Here is a 14954-nt window from a genome sequence, read left to right on the forward strand (position 1 = left end):
ATTTAAGATACTCTATTTATCTACAGAGAATAAATCAAGTTAAAATTATGCAAAACTCATATCATCTCGAACTTATACCATTCTTGAGGCTTGAGAGTTGAGCATCTTCATAAATACCCATATAATCCAATCACACTAAAAATTTTAGGTATCCACAAAATAAACTTTTGACGTAAACGTATAAACTTTATTAAATTACGATCATAGTTTGTATTCAAAGATAGGCAATGCGCCATTCGCCTATTCTCCTCATACACGAGGTATCGAGAAAATCCCCTTTTCATTCAAGACAATTGTCATTTTCAGTACAAAACCTGAGCGTCTTAAAATTTCATAGCCACATAAAATAGCGATCCGACATTACGCGTTCGAAATTCAAAAACGAACAACCAGATTTTACACTCGAAAGAACATTAACTCCTTCTTTATTTTCCTTCGACAACCCATAGTATGGCTCAGCAGGACCACGGTAAGGATCGCGCCAAGTTACAGAGCTCTAAAGCGTGCAAAAGTAAACTTTATCCCATTGCAATAAGTTCCAATACACCTGTAAAATATAGTAAGAAATTGGAATGTAAAGCAAAGTTTTATGTGCAGTTGTGAAAGTCAAAAGTCAACTCTAGCGCTTTGCAATAGAGCTTACATACGATTACGCAACGTCGTATATTTCTGCAATGCGAGGGCAGTGTCCTTTGTGAACCGAGTTGCTAGGACGAAGGTAGGGGTGTCACGATTTTTGTTTTTTTTTTTTTCGTTTAAGACGAGAACGCTGAGGTCGAGACGTCTAGCTATTTAACTTGATAGAACCTTTTTAGAGGGATTTAGAAAATTTAAACTTTCCGTTTGTGGCTACGATTTAAGGAAATGAAATTGATTTTAAACAATTATTTGTACTTCTAGCACGTCTTTAATTTAAACATAAGTTAACTTTTAAAATATTAAGTTAGTATTTTGGCGTACTTCTATCACTTATTTGAAAAAAAAATTGAGCTTTATTTCATAACTTAGAAAGAATTTCATCGAATTAAAATATTTAAAATGCAGGTTGTGGATTTCTTAATTTAAGTAATTTAATTAAATTAAGTTAATAAACTTAAAATTTCGTACTAAAAATATTTTGTAGTAAAATTAACTTACTTTCATTATGATATAATTTTTACTACATTTATAGTAGACAACTAATAATAATTAATCAATTCGATAATATTATGTGATACTTTAAAATAAGTATAAGTGTTACTAGTTCTAACCTACCAGCCCTAAGCGAACGTATGAAAAATGATGCAGCCGTTTTGTTTGTACTATAATAGGCGTAATTACACTGCACGACTGTAACGGACAGCGTAAAAATAAATCTTTATTTGCAGAAAAAGTATGAAAATGTAAGGAAAATTGTTGAGTTCGTAATTTGCTGTGAGACTCCGAGTATTTGATTTTATATTGGATTTATTTGTGGTGTTGTTTTAATTTGTACTATGAATGATATAAAAAACTAGGAAACAATAGTAGAAGAATTTAGTGCATTATTAAATAGATTTGTAACCTCCTTGGTGCGTGTCAAACCCTACAATCTAAGGGTGCGGAGTTCAATCTTTATTGAACAATAATAATAAGTCCTATTTTCCCTGATCATCTACTTTTACAGGGAATTAATTATTATTAGTCAACTTATTTTAGGACTAGCTGATCCGCGCGGTTTCACCCCCGTGGCTCCACCCCTGTTGGTCGTAGCGTCATAATATATTCCCTATAACCTAACTCGATAAATGGGCTATCTGACACCGAAAGAATTTTTCAGATCGGACCAGTAGTTCCCGAGATTAGCGCGTTCAAACAAACAAACAAACTCTTCAGCTTTTTAATATTAGTATAGATTTGGATTATGTAGAGTAAGCATACTTACAGCCATTTTTAACGTCTTTTGAGGAATGTTCGAACTTTAAGGAAAGTACGTAGCAAGGGACTTTTTCGCATGTTGATGTCTCAATAACGATAAAAAATAATTTATTATTTACATATTTTATCGAAAAAAACAATTTACCTTTACGACAATCATGTAAAAATGCAATGTTAAAAAAAAATACAATTTCAGTGGACGCTCTATTGCTGGATAAAAATAAAAAACTGATAAATTCAAAAATGGAACATCTTTTAAATCTTTAAGTGCTTAGTTTAAGTGATTGATTATTTTTATAAGTTATGCAAGTTAAAGTTACAAAATCATGTGCTCTTATTCCATCATTCTTGGAATGTTCTACCATTAGTCAGTGGTCTAGACATATAACTACACCCGGATATTCCCTGACTAATGGTTCGTCCGACCTTGCTGAGGTCGACTTCATTATGGTACTATGGTATGGTATTACTATGCAGGCTTCTTTAAATTTTACGTATATTACTTTAAACTTTTCTTATGTACATATTATTAAGTATTTTATTTATAAATAGTCGATACTTTTGTGTAAACTTGTAAACGGGATGGTTGTGTAGGTTTGTTACACTCACGAAAAAAAAAAAAAAGATTTGTATGAAAATGCCCGCGGGTTCGTCTGCATGTGACAGCTTTTTTATATTATTACTAGCGGTCCGCCCCGGCTTCGCCCGTGGTACATATTAACGTTTTCTCTACATAAGAACCATCCTCGTACTTCAAGGAATATAATAAAAAAAGAATTATCGAAATCGGTTCAGCCGTTCTCGAGTTATGGAATTACAACGAAAAGTGGCATTGATTTTTATATATTTATTATTATAAAAAAACCAGGATGAAGTTACTTTGACCAAATACCGTAAAAAAAAAAATTACCTACATAGACAGGAATCGTCAGATTATTCGTCATGATTATTACCGTATCATGCAAAATCTGGCAAATGTTATCACCTAATTAAAAACGAATGAAGTGGAACTTAATTTGATGCATTTACAGTACAAAGTAACATTAACACACCAATTAAGTACCTAAAAATAATCACAACCGTTACATGCTTTATAGCCACTAAAATATCTTTGTAACCATTGCCAAAGTCACTAAAGTACAATTTCAGCTTCATCAAATGATATCACGAGTATTTAGCTGAGATCGTCGATAAGTTAAATCGTAACGGTTTTATGATTAGTCGATTTTCTTAATGATTCCGATGACTTGATGGCGCAATCAAGAGTGATTTAATAGCTGGTCGATTTTCGTTCGCGATAACCGCCATTTTTATTGGGGCAAATCTGAACAGAGAAGGGATATAGGTACGCTTATGTTCATTATAGTGTACCTACTTACTCATACTCTTTTGCTTGATTTAAAGGGCGATTTATTAAATACAGTATAGATAAAAATACCTATCGTTTTGTTTAAATGGCATTGAAAATCCGTAATAAAGTATCTAAAAAGAGTTTCTACTTTCTTTACCTATCTGTAAGACGAGCTTACTGGTCTTACAATAAGAGGTATCAATAATTCTGGTGCTGTTATAGACTAATGATTGGGATCTTCCAATCTGCGTCATCTACTGGGTATCAACTATCAGATCAATCAAAAGCGGGTATTGAAACTCTTCCGAATAAGAATTATTGCATAGTAGGTACATATTTGAATAGGTTCCAACTTTCAGCTTACAAAAGATATTGCCATGATGACGCTTAACATCTATCTCTGTCCCAATTAACGCTTAAGCAAACAAAATTTCCTTCTAATTCCCATAAAAGCTACTTACCATACTGAGCTTTAAGCTTTAAACTTACTTACTTACTAACTTACTCCTGTGGCGCTGAAACCCCGAAGTGGGTCTTGGCCTCCGAGACGAGAACTCTCCACCTTCCCCGGTCGAAGCTTTAAACTAAGAAAACATATTTTACAGAACTGTATATAAAACAATACATTTTTTGCGAAATTTAGATCATATTTTATCATGCTGGTATCATACACATGAAGTACCCCTGTTGACTGTTCCCCAAAATATTAGATATAATCAAATAATTAAACCTAATACACGAACATATAGACATAACTACATATCACCACAACTACATATTTAAAAAAGCAGCCGGTACAATCACAAACAAATTCACATAATAAATTCCCACTAATGAACGAACAATTGATTGAATGCAGGAATGTTCAGCTGTGCCTAATAGGAAACGGGCTCGCGAGCGCTCACTACAATAAACAATATAATCTGATATTTATTCGCAAACACCAATCCCGCCCTAATTTACTTCAAAATAAGGTCTAAACTTTCATAACGCGCAACAGCATTGTTATTCTGTGACAGTTTTTATGGTCACGTTTCGACCACAGTCCATCTAACAGTTCGGTCATTCGATTCGTATTCTGTGCACGAATGTACTTACAAATTTATACAAGCATCCACGACTTTCATGCTTTTCGAAATTGGACTTTATTCTCAGTACATAAGATTTATATTAAAGTTTAATAGTCTCGATTTAAGTTAGACGGTCGCGACCAAACAGAATTGCATTTGCGCTTCTTCTAAATAAGCTAAGCTATAATAAACTTTATTTCCTTTTGATAAAGACTATTTAGATTTTTCATAGTACAATACATTATAATACAAGACCGTCTCGGTCAACTTTGAACTAAATAAGGACCAGGACATTAAGAAGGTGCTATGTCACTTTTTATTACTGGTCCGTTATTGTTTTCAGCAGGTTAATTTAAACTTTATGTTAATAGTACAGGGCTCATTATTGCACAGAATGAGGTTAGGGAATCTAGATTAGATAGATGGTATCGTGATGGTATGAAAAGTACTGTTTTAAAATTTATTGGATATCGTTTCAATCTAGCCTATACAACTATTTTAGATAGGGAGGCGAGGTAGCTAAATGGCGTAATTAAACGGCGCCGTCGAGACTTATCAAAATCGATAGATAAAATAATTTCGAAAAGAAAAGCTTCTATGGTAAAAACCATTTTAGCGGTGGGTTTGGCGTGTACGGATTTTCAAAAATGTAAAAAAAAATAGTTACTTGGGCATTCTCGAGCGCGTCAGATATTCATACTACGTATGCCCCAAGTGCCTCTGATAACAACGGTATACTAATCTGCCGGTTTGCGTGGTGGGGCTAGGCATATTAATTCGTCAAAAATGCACAAAAAAAAAATTTACTCGAGCGCGTCAGATTTTCGGAAGGGGTGTTAAGTAGGCCCCAAGGAAGCTCCCCTTAAAAAAACTGACGATTTCGGCGTGACGATAAGTTACGATGAATTTTTGAAAATGCAGAAAAAAAAAGTCCTTTTGAAATACTCGAGCGCGTCAGATTTTCATAGGGGATGTTTATCTCGGTCTCCTGAAAGCATATTTTCTTAATCTGACAAAAATGTTGGTGGGTTCTCTTAATCTGACCGAAAAAGGTTTGAGAGTTTCTTTTTTTTAATCATCGTTATTTCATATCAATTTTTCTTAACACCCTCAGTTTTCGAGATATACTCAAAAAACCGGAAGTTTGAGTTTTTATGATGCTTCAAGTCAAAAAGTTTTAACTTTGGACAAAAATGTAAAGAGACCTTTTTTGTGTAAAATAAAATTACCTTTTTTGTTTATTCAAACTTTTTTTTTTGTAAAATGTATCGTTCGCGACTTATAAACTGCAACGCGTTTTTCGGAAGACGAAATGGCTCCTCCAGACTTCCGGTCACGCGGAAACCGGCAGATTTTGTATTTTTAGTAAGTTTTAGATTATATTCTTCAAAATAAAAATAAAAACAATCGCGCTCGAGAATGCCGGATTAACGTTTTTTTTTTACAAGTTCGCGACCCTATAACTTGGCGGCGTCAAGGACTTATCGTCAGATTAGTTAAATTTAGTCTTAAAACACTAAAATCAACCCCCAATATCTTAATCTGACGCGCTCGAGTATTTCAGACTATTGATTTTTTTTTACTAATCTGATCGTCTATCCTGGGCGCGCGTCACTACTTAAAGAGCTAAATAGTTAACAAGGTTGTTCTATTAGGTCTAAGGTATCTCTCATATCTTAAACTGCCACGCTCGAGTATTGCAGAAAATTCCCCTCTTCGCCTCCCTATCTATTTAAGGTATGTAACCATAAATACTTTTCGAGATCACTTAGTAAGACCTTTTTCCTTAATTTGAATTAATCATCTAACGTCAATTCTATACATGTCAAAGTCCCAGGCAATATAAAAAACAGAAAATAATCCGATGGACATCCAGCCATACAATTGGTTGAAAGAAGCGCATATTTATAATAAAAACAACACAAGAATCGACATAGAATGGCTTACAGAGAACGCTGATGCAATAGTACTCCTTTTCACATCCTACGGGGTAGACAAGGACGGCATATTACAGAAATTCTATACCATATATGAAAATGTTAAGTTCATTAATATGCCTATAGAAGTGATTTATGTTCCAATGGATGAAAGGGAGGAAGATATGATGAGCTGTTATGAAAGACAGGCGAATTGGTTTACCCTAAAGATTTATGATCCCCTGATACAAGTGCTCAAGCATATGTATGGTAATTGTTAAGCTCTTTACACGTATGTTGCCCTGGTATAATTATAGGTTTCAATTTATTTTCACGTCTAACTTCAGCTTACATTGAAATCTAATTTAATACATAATAGATCTACTAAATTACCTATATCCATAGGTAATATATTATTTCCTATTTGCTCCATTTTCCTTGTTTATGTCCAAATAAAATGTTATTATAGAACACAACCTTATGAATGGCTCCCTAGTTTGTGAAGATTTTATGGAATGGATGGATGAATGGATAAAAAGTGAATATTTGTCTAGTTTATTTTCATTTTAATGTTGTAAATAAATGACTCTACATTTTAGGCATAACATGTACTCCTTACATAGTGGTGATCAGACCTGACGGGCTAACACTATCAACTACGGGTATCAGAGATTTAGAAGAATATGGAAAAAATGCCCTCATAACCTGGCTATCAAATCCTTCTCGCAAGGCCAAAGACAGAAAACTAAGCAAGGAGTCTATTATTTATGGCAAAGATTGGAAATACGTGGGTGCAGATGAAAAACATAAGAAGCAGGAGTACCATAGACGGTTCAGTGTTGTTGAGGAGTCTTCTTCTTAATTATACTCTCCTGGTACTTGGGAAATTAAAGGTTAAATAAAAGTTTTTTTAAGGGGTTTTTCAATTCAAAAAATAAAACATAATATTGTTTTTATTCAACCGGACTAATTAATGTATGCAATTAGGTTGTAATAAATTTATGCAAAATTTACAACATGTGTTAATACTTTTAAATACAAGATAATCGAGCATTTGCAAGGCTTATAACCGGATAATGTTTACAATAATAGCTTACTCTATTTGTTGCAATACAATTAATTTTAAAAGAAGACGGTCTATTTCGCAAGGGCCATGTTATATACTTTGTAACCAACCACAGTATATACTTATATTATAAAGCTGTAGAGTTGGTTTGTTTGTTTAAACGCGATAATCTCGGGAACTACTGGTTCGATTTGAAAAATTCTTTCGGTGTTAGATAGCCCATTTATCGAGGACGGCTATAACATCATCTCGCTAAGATCAACAGGAGCGGATCACTGCGGGTAAAACCGCAGAGCACAGCTAGTTATAAGAATAGCAAGTGAAGGCACAAAGCAACCAAAAATTTTCCAAGCTTTTCTCTCCAAACTCAACAATAAATTAATTGACTTGCATAAACAAATTAATTGATTATTATTAATTGTTTACAATTAATCTTCCTTATCTTTCTGTTACAAGCCAGTTTAAATGAGAAGTATTGCAACCGAACGAAACATGATCGCGTTAAGTAACTCTAGATTTTAATTTGAGATCAGATACATTTAACACTTCATCACTCAAATTGACATTCACACCAGATGAGATTACGCAGTCATTTAGAGAGATCTTTTTAATTATTAAGCTATTGCATAGCTTCTATCGCGGGCCTTGAGCGCGGGGACCGAATCAAGAAATTCCGTAACGAAAAAACCTCACGCTCCCCACTCCGACGGGCTCGGAGGTGTGGCTTGAAGGCACAGCATGCAATAGCTTTACCGCGGCAGTCCCCGAGTGCCACACGTCGTTTTTATTTAATTATTTAGTACTAGATGTGCCGCGCGGTTTCAACCACGGTTATAATCAAGTATATTTTGTATTGCTCTGTTGTTCTGATGAATAATCTACTAGATTTACGCCCGCGGCTTCGCCCGCGTTTTCAAAGAAAAACCCACATAGTTCTCGTTCCTGAGAGATATCCGGGAAAAAGGGTAGCCTATGACTTATTCTGGGTCATCAGCTACCTACATACCAAATTTCATTGTAATCGATTCAGTAATATTTGCGTGAAAGAGAAACATCCATCCATCAAACCATCCATCCTCACAAACTTTCGCATTTATAATTAGTTAAATAGGATAAAATCAAGTTGGTTGTTGTTGTAAAGTTCTTAGTTGTACGCATTTATTGCTAGGTAGGTACATTGTTTAGTTTTGAAACCCATTTAATTTGTACTGCGTTCAAACTGTTTAGTCAAGGGCATGTCGAGGGAGAACTAATTTACACTTTGAGCAAGACGTTTTGCCATAGGAAATGATTACCAGTGTTGGCAAGTCTACCATGGTCTATGGAGTAATTACAAATAGCGAAGTACCTAGAGTACAAAATATTTACCTGGCACTAATTGTCAGTGAGAAAAGAACCTCGTTATGGTCCACATTGATAGTAAATAGGGTTATCAAAACTTTTAGTCCGTGAGTCGTGACTAATTATGTGCTATTGTTACGTAATTTGTCCCTATGCTTAATTTTAATTAATCTTAGTTTGTTATGTTAGTCATAAAATTAATAAATACCCATTGATCGACAAAACTGTATTTTCTGTAATATTTCTAGACAACTGTTTATCTTAAAGATAAAATTTTTAAACTGGAACTCGACAATTTTTCATAATTTATTGTTGGACTCAAAGTCCTTAATAGTGACAACCCTAATCCCAATACTAAGCATTACGATTCATTATAACACAGGTGATTCGTAACACTATTGAAATTCATTCTTACATATCAGTATCATGTAAAACAACAATGATATAAAGATAAGAGAAATCAACGATGAATATTCGTTAACCATGTAACAGCTTACAGCATGTAACATAAACTGATAAGCATGAACTGACAGGCTGTTTTGCATGTATGTTCTATAACAATGGTAATGTAGGGTTGTGTAAACGAAGTTTTTTTAACACGTTTCGTTGATCTAAAATAGGGCTTTCAGCAAAGCAGTTTGTCTTTAAAGTTTTGTGTTAATTAATTTTATACTGGATCTCCTAATATTTATAAAATGTTTGGATAAAATGTAGAAAGTGTAACAAAATTGTTTGTGTGCGTTACCGTCACTCGACAGCAAATAATAACATTTATTGAGAGTTTGATAAAAAAATATAGAGCCACTTTAATAAAACTTCGCCAACAAATATTGTTAGCTTTCAGATTCGCCTTAATATCGTCATAACTATGTAATTAAAGATATTCAATTACTATTCTATTATTACTCAATTCTAACTAAAAATTGATAATACGTAGTTACATAATGCAAGTAACATTTAGAGCAAAGCTCAATCGATTTGAAACCTGCATTGAAATCTAGATATTCATAATGGCATAAGTAGGTTAGACGGATCTTCTTAAAGCTATACCTACCAATAATATTGCATTATCTGTGGCTATACTTTTGTTGTAGTCGTAGAGCCGGTTTACATTTTTTTATAGGTATTTGTAACACTATATAATTATGGTCGACGAATAGTTACATAGCTCTTTTGAGATAGGCCACTACATTTAATGCTGGCACATTAAATATAGATATAAAAATATAAAATAGATTCGTATAGCTTGGTATAGACTAACTGAGATGCCAAGTGTGAATTTTCGAATTGATAGATTTTAAGATGTCGTTGAACTTTTGTTTTTCTGCAACATGGTTCCTCACAATGTTTTATTTAGCCGATTCGAGTTATGTGAATTAGGTACTGTGTGGATAGTACACGTAGGTACAATTAGGCAATGTGCTTAAATAATGAGTGTGTTTGTGGATAAATTGATAAATCAATAAAAAAATCTCGTTTTTAAGATCTAATATCTAAGAACCTAAGTACATAGAGCAGACCGCAGTGTGCCTACTACTTTTTCATTTTGTGTGTTATTATTTCATAATCATTATCTTTACCGTGCAAATTGATTACTATAACTTATAAGACGCATTCTATGTACAAAGTAATACAGAAAATACACGTAAAGAGTGGTCTCATAATTCTACAAAAATAAATAAAAATATGTTCGACCGTTCCATGCTAAAGCTGCTAGCTGATTAAAAATGTCCATTCGCATTTCTAAGAGGATGCATAAAGTGGCATGACTGGGCATATATTATGCATTACATAAAAATCTCCTCGCATTTTATAGAGGAAGTTATTTTTTATTGTCTGTCCTGCCAGCATTAAGCCGAGGCACGCACGTGAGAATATAAAACCTTTTTATGGAATCTGTGGACGGTATTTAAATTAAGAATTAGCAGTTCATTAACTGTCATTGCTTTTAATTTATGTTCTTAGCGGCTATTAATTATCATGTATGAGATTAGAATCTAGAAAATTTCTGCCTAGTGTTTATTAGATACTGTTCTATGGCAGCTCTGCTATGAAAATAATAAATGTTCATAATTTGTTGAAATTTATAACTTTTTCTAAGCAAAATATTACCTTGGAAAATACTTATTAGTTACCAACTATTCAAGAAGGAAAAAAAAATCGTTTGTGATTAAAAACTAGTTCCAATGATGTACTTAGTAACTAAAAAGCTGCTGGCAAAAACAATTTACCTAAGATGTTTCATTTTTAATCAAATCAAACCTTAGAAATCAAACAATCAAAATTAAAAAATTAATTAACTCGTCCTACATAGTTAATTAACGTCCTACATAATTCGAACTTATTAAATTAACTCAAATATATTAGAATGTGTTTGTTCTCAGTTTTAGTAGAGCAGAAAAAGTTTAATACCAACCTATATTATTAAATGTACCTACGTGTTACTACTCAAATTATTTGTGCATTTACATTGTCGAATTATTTTATTATGTTACCAAATGTATTGAGACTTTCTTTCGTTCTAAGTTTATTAATTTTATCTTTGGAATTTAAAAACATTACTAATTAGATCACAATCATTCCAGGAGCTCTTCGTGCCAATCAACACAAAGGGCGAACTCTACGAAGTGTGTCCCGAGGAGCTATCCCCCGCGGAGTGGGAGGACGCGACAGAAGCGCCCCCTCCAGAGGTAGCAGCTCGAGCGCATCGTCTGCCGCATCTCTTGAGTCTGTGGCGTCTGCCGGCGCGCGTGCGTCTGCTCGCGGGGACGGTTCCTATTGAAATGGCGCATGATGTCGGAGGTGAGTCTGAGTGTGTAGAACATGAAGCAACAGACACGCTCTCATTAGAGGTGTCCGGTCGGCCGCATTGCCTGTATCATCTGCTGAGTTTGTGGCGTCTGCCGGCGCGTGTGCGTCTTTAACCGACTTCAATAAAAAAGGAGGAGGTTATTTACTTTATTTCGTTTGTAACTGAAATTGTTCTATGGGATATGATCGAATGGAAAACTATACTGCGTCAATCGTTTATAAAAATGGTTAGATAAATATTTGTATAGGAAATAAAATGATATTAAAAAAACCACGAAATTCTATATTACATACTCTCTTTTTTCAAAAGCAAAAAAATCACTATAAATTCTGAAATAAAAAATAATTTATATAATTATTAATAATGTCTATCTCAATTTCAGATGATCTTCTGTTACGGGCAGCTGTCACCGAGCCAGTACTGGTCATGTGCACTCTACCCGAATACAGCTCCTTATCAACGAGTCCCGGCAAGCAGGTGGACCCTCGATACCACGCGAAGGAGACGCTGCAGCTCCTTCCACTGAACGGCAGCATCAAGGTCCGCCGCACTCAGCTCGGCTTCGAAAGTGAGAAGAGAATGTTCCTCTCCGCGCGCCTCCAGAAAGCTCTAACCTTCTGTCAACTCAACGTTGACAACTGGATCAGGCAGATCTCATACGCTAAATCAACCGTCGTCAGCAAAGCGAAGACGGCCGAGGATCTCATTAAGGAAGACCATGAACCGGTCAAATTTGAAAAGGAAAGGAAGTTCACTCTTCAAGGCTTGAAGATTGACACGTCGCGGCTCTTTGGGAAAAGTGAGAAAGTTCTAAGAGACATTCCGGATGAAACAGAAGGGTCTATTATATTTTTAAGTAAGAATGAGCTCGAACATATGAATTATGACGTGTACAGCGATGACGAAGGCAAGGATGATAAGAATGATGAAAAGGGTGAACATGAGAACTTATCAAATGATAAAAACAACGTTTTCAGAGAAGATTCGTCACAGAAAAAAGGCAAGTGGTTTAAAAATTTAAAGCTCACAAAGAACTCTGACAAATTGGACGATAAAATAACTGCTATTGAAAATTTAGAGAAATATAGAGACATTAAAGATCCATTCGATCCTCTAGGAGAAAAGCATAGTTCCATAGAAAGATATCAAGACATGGCTAAACTTATTGAAGATAGATTCGGTGTATTTAGGAAAAATGATGGCACCGCTGAAAAGAGTCATTCTTACAAGAGTTTGACGACTTCGTCATCTGATATGGGTACAAGTCAATGCAGTTCAAACCACAAGAAACCGATACTAACTAAATCCGTTTCAGTCCAAACTGGCATGCCTGATAGTCCTTGTAATGAAGAAGACAGCGGTATTGATATGAAACATGGTCGTAAAAATTTAAGTGTAGACCAAATAAATTATTGCGGATCAATGGAGAGTAGCTCTAGTTCTGGCAGGAAGTTGAAATCTCTCGACGAAAATATGCTTAAGAAATCATCCGCAACAAAATCATCAACACATCTAGAGAGACGGCAAAGAATACAACCTGACTTGATACCGGAGAAGGCTATGGTTAAATCAGAATCATACAACCAAATACAAAGCTGTGAGGATATTGTGAAGTTTGGAGCCGGATCTATGTACAACGACAGCGACTTCGAAATAAATTATAAACAGCATTCGTTTATCACTGAAAAATTGTGTTCAGAATTTCACGTTAAAACAAAGCGAGTTCTTAGCAAATCTACTTCTAATTTGCTACACCCCAAGAAAACCACTGATAAAAAAGAGGCCAGTAACAGTAACAGCATGCCTACTAAAACTGAACGTTCTGGTAGTAACGAGAGGATTGTCAACTTTAGGAAAAAGATCGATAAGCCAAGAGCACCAACTCCCCGTTCAGAAATAGATGACGATCCACCCCCAGTAGACATATCAGAAGAAGAACCACAAATTCAAAAGAAAGTGAGGCGTTCAATCTCTTCAATTCAAAAAAGAAAATTACCTGTGATAGAAGACTTGCCGTACGGACAAGTAGCGGACGCAGTGCATGTTGAAGAGGAAATCATAGACTCTGATTCCAGTTGCGACAACATTTATGCGGAAATCTGTACTCCTCCGAACGGCAATAAAACCAGTGATGAAGACTACGACTCCAATGTAGATGTCTTAGCCAATGACCCTGTGATTTGTAACGTTAAAAAAGAAGTGATTACACGCAACGATGAAAGAGCTCGACTCATGATAGACAATCTAGAAAATCCGTTTAGACACATTGAAGTTGTTGTTATTGAAAAGAACACTGATTTCGATCTAGACAATTCTAGCCTCGCATCCAGTGATTTTGATGAGACGGGAAGCAAGAACGATGTGTCGATAATAGATTCGTGGGAGCGGGATAAAGTGAAGCAATCTGAACCAAAACTCCACGCAATTAGATTAGAAATTACTAGCAATATGGACGATTATCCCGAGAGCCACAGTCAAAGTTTAGATAGAACAGAGATCCACTTAGGTAAAGATAATGTTGTTAGTTTTAGTAACAGTATCCATTTGAATGGTACATATCCCAACGAGGCCATTTATGATACTTTAAAATAGGTTATTGTAAGTCACAATTAGTCATATATAGCAAATTGTGTCGCCTTCATAATTCGTCCATAGTTACGCTTATAATATGCTCTATCATACACATCTTAATATATATAAATCTCGTGTCACAATGTTTGTCCTCAATGGACTCCTAAACCACTTAACCGATTATAATAAAATTCGCACACCATGTGCAGTTCAATCCAACTTGAGAGATAGGATAGGTTTTATCCCAGAAATCCCACGGGAAAGGGAACAATGCGGGGTTTTCTCTGAAAACGCGGGCGAAGCCGCGGGCGGAAAGCTAGTAACTATATAAATACTGTCCAATGAAAATATATGTTATATAAATATAAATAAAATACATATTATTCCTATACATCATTTGGATATGGATGTATGCAGCTGTTATTTACAATCTTCAAATAGAAACAGTTATTGAATGAACAAGCTAATGTATTTTTAAATTAGACTAAGTTGTAAGTACTTCTTGGCAATATAATATTTACACATTGTAGCCTAGCAAGTGTCATATTACAAGATTTATTCGAAAGGCGACATGATGTAAGAAAATTAAGGTTGTATTCACTTTTATTGACACGAAGTGTCCGAGTTTAGCACTATCACGTTACTAATTTTAGAAGCACCTATCTGGGTCTATCACTTATCACATTAAAGGGGGTTTTTTTATCATAATTTACATGACTTTTTGACCACTCTGAAAAAACTTATCCGGCAAGATTGTATGGTATTAAGCTTCCTTGTTCAGTAATGTTATTATTTTCCTTTATACCTATTTAATAAATAAAATATAGGTACATATACCTGATATGAATCTAACCCTGTCAAATAGCTAAATTCTGAATGGTCAAAAAGTTCAGAACCCTCAACCTTACAATAATAATTATGAATCAAATGT

General features: G+C 34.6%; 1 protein-coding gene across 1 annotated transcript in view; it reads left to right on the forward strand.

Annotated features, from left to right (window-relative positions):
- The window catches only part of LOC123701687, an 88633-nt gene extending 73848 nt beyond the window's left edge, over positions 1–14785 (forward strand). Inside the window, exons 5-7 of the mRNA XM_045649188.1 lie at positions 11226–11442; positions 11835–14137; positions 14344–14785. Of these exons, the coding sequence (XP_045505144.1) occupies positions 11226–11442; positions 11835–14044 (2427 nt within the window). The 3' untranslated portion in view covers positions 14045–14137; positions 14344–14785. The remainder of the gene's footprint in view (positions 1–11225; positions 11443–11834; positions 14138–14343) is intronic.
- The last annotated feature ends 169 nt before the right edge of the window (positions 14786–14954 follow it).

The sequence above is a fragment of the Colias croceus genome, chromosome 22, assembly GCF_905220415.1.
Source record: "Colias croceus chromosome 22, ilColCroc2.1".
NCBI classification, from domain to species: Eukaryota; Metazoa; Arthropoda; class Insecta; order Lepidoptera; family Pieridae; genus Colias; species Colias croceus.